At 34.7% G+C, this 2,978-nt stretch overlaps 1 protein-coding gene across 1 annotated transcript in view; it reads left to right on the top strand.

Moving 5' to 3' along the window:
• Positions 1-412: 412 nt before the first annotated feature.
• LOAG_18955 (SET domain-containing protein 3) overlaps positions 413-2,978 on the top strand; it is a gene marked incomplete at its 5' end in the record, with an annotated part of 3,398 nt that continues 832 nt past the window's right edge. The window contains 5 exons of the mRNA XM_020451616.1: positions 413-544; positions 1,091-1,210; positions 1,567-1,734; positions 2,070-2,310; positions 2,714-2,953. Of these exons, the coding sequence (XP_020304586.1) occupies positions 413-544; positions 1,091-1,210; positions 1,567-1,734; positions 2,070-2,310; positions 2,714-2,953 (901 nt within the window). The remainder of the gene's footprint in view (positions 545-1,090; positions 1,211-1,566; positions 1,735-2,069; positions 2,311-2,713; positions 2,954-2,978) is intronic.

Genomic DNA, 2,978 nt, shown 5'->3' with positions numbered 1-2,978 from the left:
CTTGTTCTTTTTTGTTCTTTTTTAATGTCGGAATCTAAAAATATGTGGGTCAATTTTGTTACAGATACTCGGAACGGCGTAAAGCAGCTTTAGCAGATTTTCTGCATTGGGCCAATATGGTTGGAATTTCTCATTGTTTCGTAGAAATTGCATATGAAGAAAATATGGATGGATTTGGTTTGATAAGTTCAGATTATGCTCCGGTTGGGTCAGAGTTGTTAAGAGTACCTCGAAAGGCAATCTTCTCATTAGACCAGGCTCGACGATCGTCTTTCTTAAAGTAAATTCATCATTTTTGGTCAGATGTTGAATACTTCTAAATTGACTATAGATTTAAGTGATATTTTCTCAACTTGATCCATGAAAATAAAATTTTCGGCGTGCATTTCACCGAGATATAATAATACGTTCAATGGAAAATGTTGCTTTGGCAATGATGTTATGCTGTCAGAAACTGATCCCTGAGTCACATTGGCAGCCATACATTAAAGTGCTTCCTGAATGCTTCGATACTCCTCTCTTCTTCACTGTTGAGCAATTACAGGTTGGTGAACTATATACAAGTGGTATCTTTGTGTAAATGAAATCAAGTCAGTAGCAGCTTTTTTAGGTAGAGATATCAAGGATCTATAGGATTCTACCCTTTTTCATCTGACAGGATTGAGTGACAGTAGCAGTCTTTTCTTATTCGTCTGCCAGCTCATGCGACTAAACTGTTAAAAGGATTTTCTTCCTTTGGTTCTAGTTGTCCGATATTTTTCTACTTTATGCTTTGCCTCCGTTTTTAAAATCCAACTATCCTCCTATTGCGATAAGGAAGTCATAATGACTGAGTTGTAAGTTCCCTTAGTGGAAGAAGACATGATGTATTTCTGCATTCGTCGCATATTCACAGCTAAAAGCTGAGTGATTTAAGCCATAGCAGCCTTACGGGCGAATGGATGAATCAAAAAGAATAGTTATCGTTTAGTATCATGGACCTCTTTTCTAGCACTGTTCCTATTCTTAACGGGAAGTGCGTGCGTAACATTTAATAATCATCTGGTAATGATTCAAATAATTTAGCATATTAATTACTTTCCTTTTTTAGTGTTTGCGTCCATCACCATTATTCGAGGAATCGTTATTACTGTATAGAAATGTTTCAAGACAATTTATTCATTTCTTATTGGAAATTATACGCAGTGATGAATTTCGTCATAGAAAGAAAGTAACATTATTTGATGAAATAATTTTCTAGTAAATACTTTCTCACTCGTTATTGCAAAGAAAACTTTTCAGTTATATTTTTGTTTTATTCTTCTACAATTTGGGAGAAACAGTTTATTGATTCAATCTGTTGTACTCAAGAAAACTCCTCAAGTCTTCTTTCGTTTATCCTGCAGGAATAAATAACATCCTAAATGAAATTTGTAAAATTTTTAAAACGTCGATTAAATTAATTTTTATTTTAAAATTTGATTTCAAAGTTGGTTCATTTGAAAAGTTGACGAGCACGTTATTTCTATTTATAATGAATGTTGTTACTTCACTTTAATGACAAAATGGTTGAGTAGAATGTTTTAGAAATCAAAAGACAAGATATCAGAGCTGGAACCAATATATGTTAATTCTCCTCTTACTGCAGCAAATTTCACGTTCAACCTATATCGATGGTCCGTAGCTTGCATCTCAACGCGTATTAATATGATACCGAGTGAAGTATGGAAAGATGACATAGGTCAACCACGAATGGTATGTCTCTTAAATTGTTGAAATTTCATTTTTTTTTTTTTTTTTGATGTAGTATCACTATGATTTCAATTATGTGTATAAAATTTATTCACTGAACACAAATCAGGCGGCATCACGCCAATTTTGTGACATTTGTGACATAAATGACCTGTCCTCATTTTTGCCGAACGGGAATTTTCTGTGCAAGATATGCTATTGTAAACACATAGAACTTTGAACTTTTGACGTTCTGACTTCAAAATTTTGAAATTTGAAACTAGACATAATGACCCAGACGGCACCTTTTTTTCATGTCTTTTTTTTGTAGTTCCACAATTGGATCTTTTTTAAATTAGATACCTGGATTGATACCATTTCTGGATATGGCAAATCACAGTTACACTGAGAGCGCTTTCCATGAAGCAGTACATTTTTCGGATGAATTTGACTGTGCAGAAGTCATTGCTGTTCGAGATTATAAACCTTTAGAACCCGTGAATATTTTCTACGGCTGGCGAAGTAATCGTGATTTTCTGTTGCATAATGGTTTTATACCTCTCGAGAAAAACATTCGAGACATTTATAAGCTGAAAATTGGTAGGTTGCGAATTATTTGGAGTATATTTGTATAAAAATTTTGTCCAGAAGATCACAAAACCAACCATTGATATCTGACCCCAAGGTTGCTCTCCTCTTCTCGCCCTTTTCACTCCATCCCGTATTCTGTAAACTACTCCATCGATTATCGCACTGAAATGTTAACGAGTGTTTTGGTAATTTTCCATTTGTCTATTTATGGAAAACAAAATTTTATTAACGAACAAAATGAACGTACGATTTACGCACTTTATTCGTTAATATGTGCGGAATACCGAGGGAAATATTGGAGAACGTGAATTATTTGACGCCAGATTTTCAGGAATAGAAGCAATTGGAAAGAAAAGCTATTAAACGATAGCTTAAACTACAATTTTTTTCCTTGGAAGAATACTGTTTTCAGGACTTCCAAAATCGAAACGTGAAGATGCACGGATGCGTCTGTTCCATGCTCTTGGCTTTGTTGCTGAATCGACAATTTTTGCTTTCGAAATAAGCGTGTGTGAGCCATATTTCCACGATTCATTGTTCCGTTTTGCTCAAATTTATATTTTGGATGAAGTCCCTTCAGCAGCTGAACAAGTTGAGGAAGCAGCAAGCTCTTCAGATAACATCAAGGGAGCTTGGAATTTTCTTCATGATCGTTTCGCTCTTCTTCTTAGAGCATA

Source organism: Loa loa (assembly GCF_000183805.2).
Source record: "Loa loa unplaced genomic scaffold supercont3.740, whole genome shotgun sequence".
In the NCBI taxonomy this organism is placed as follows: domain Eukaryota; kingdom Metazoa; phylum Nematoda; class Chromadorea; order Rhabditida; family Onchocercidae; genus Loa; species Loa loa.
The sequence above is the reverse complement of the archived record's forward strand: the minus strand, read 5'-3'. Positions and strand labels throughout refer to the sequence as shown.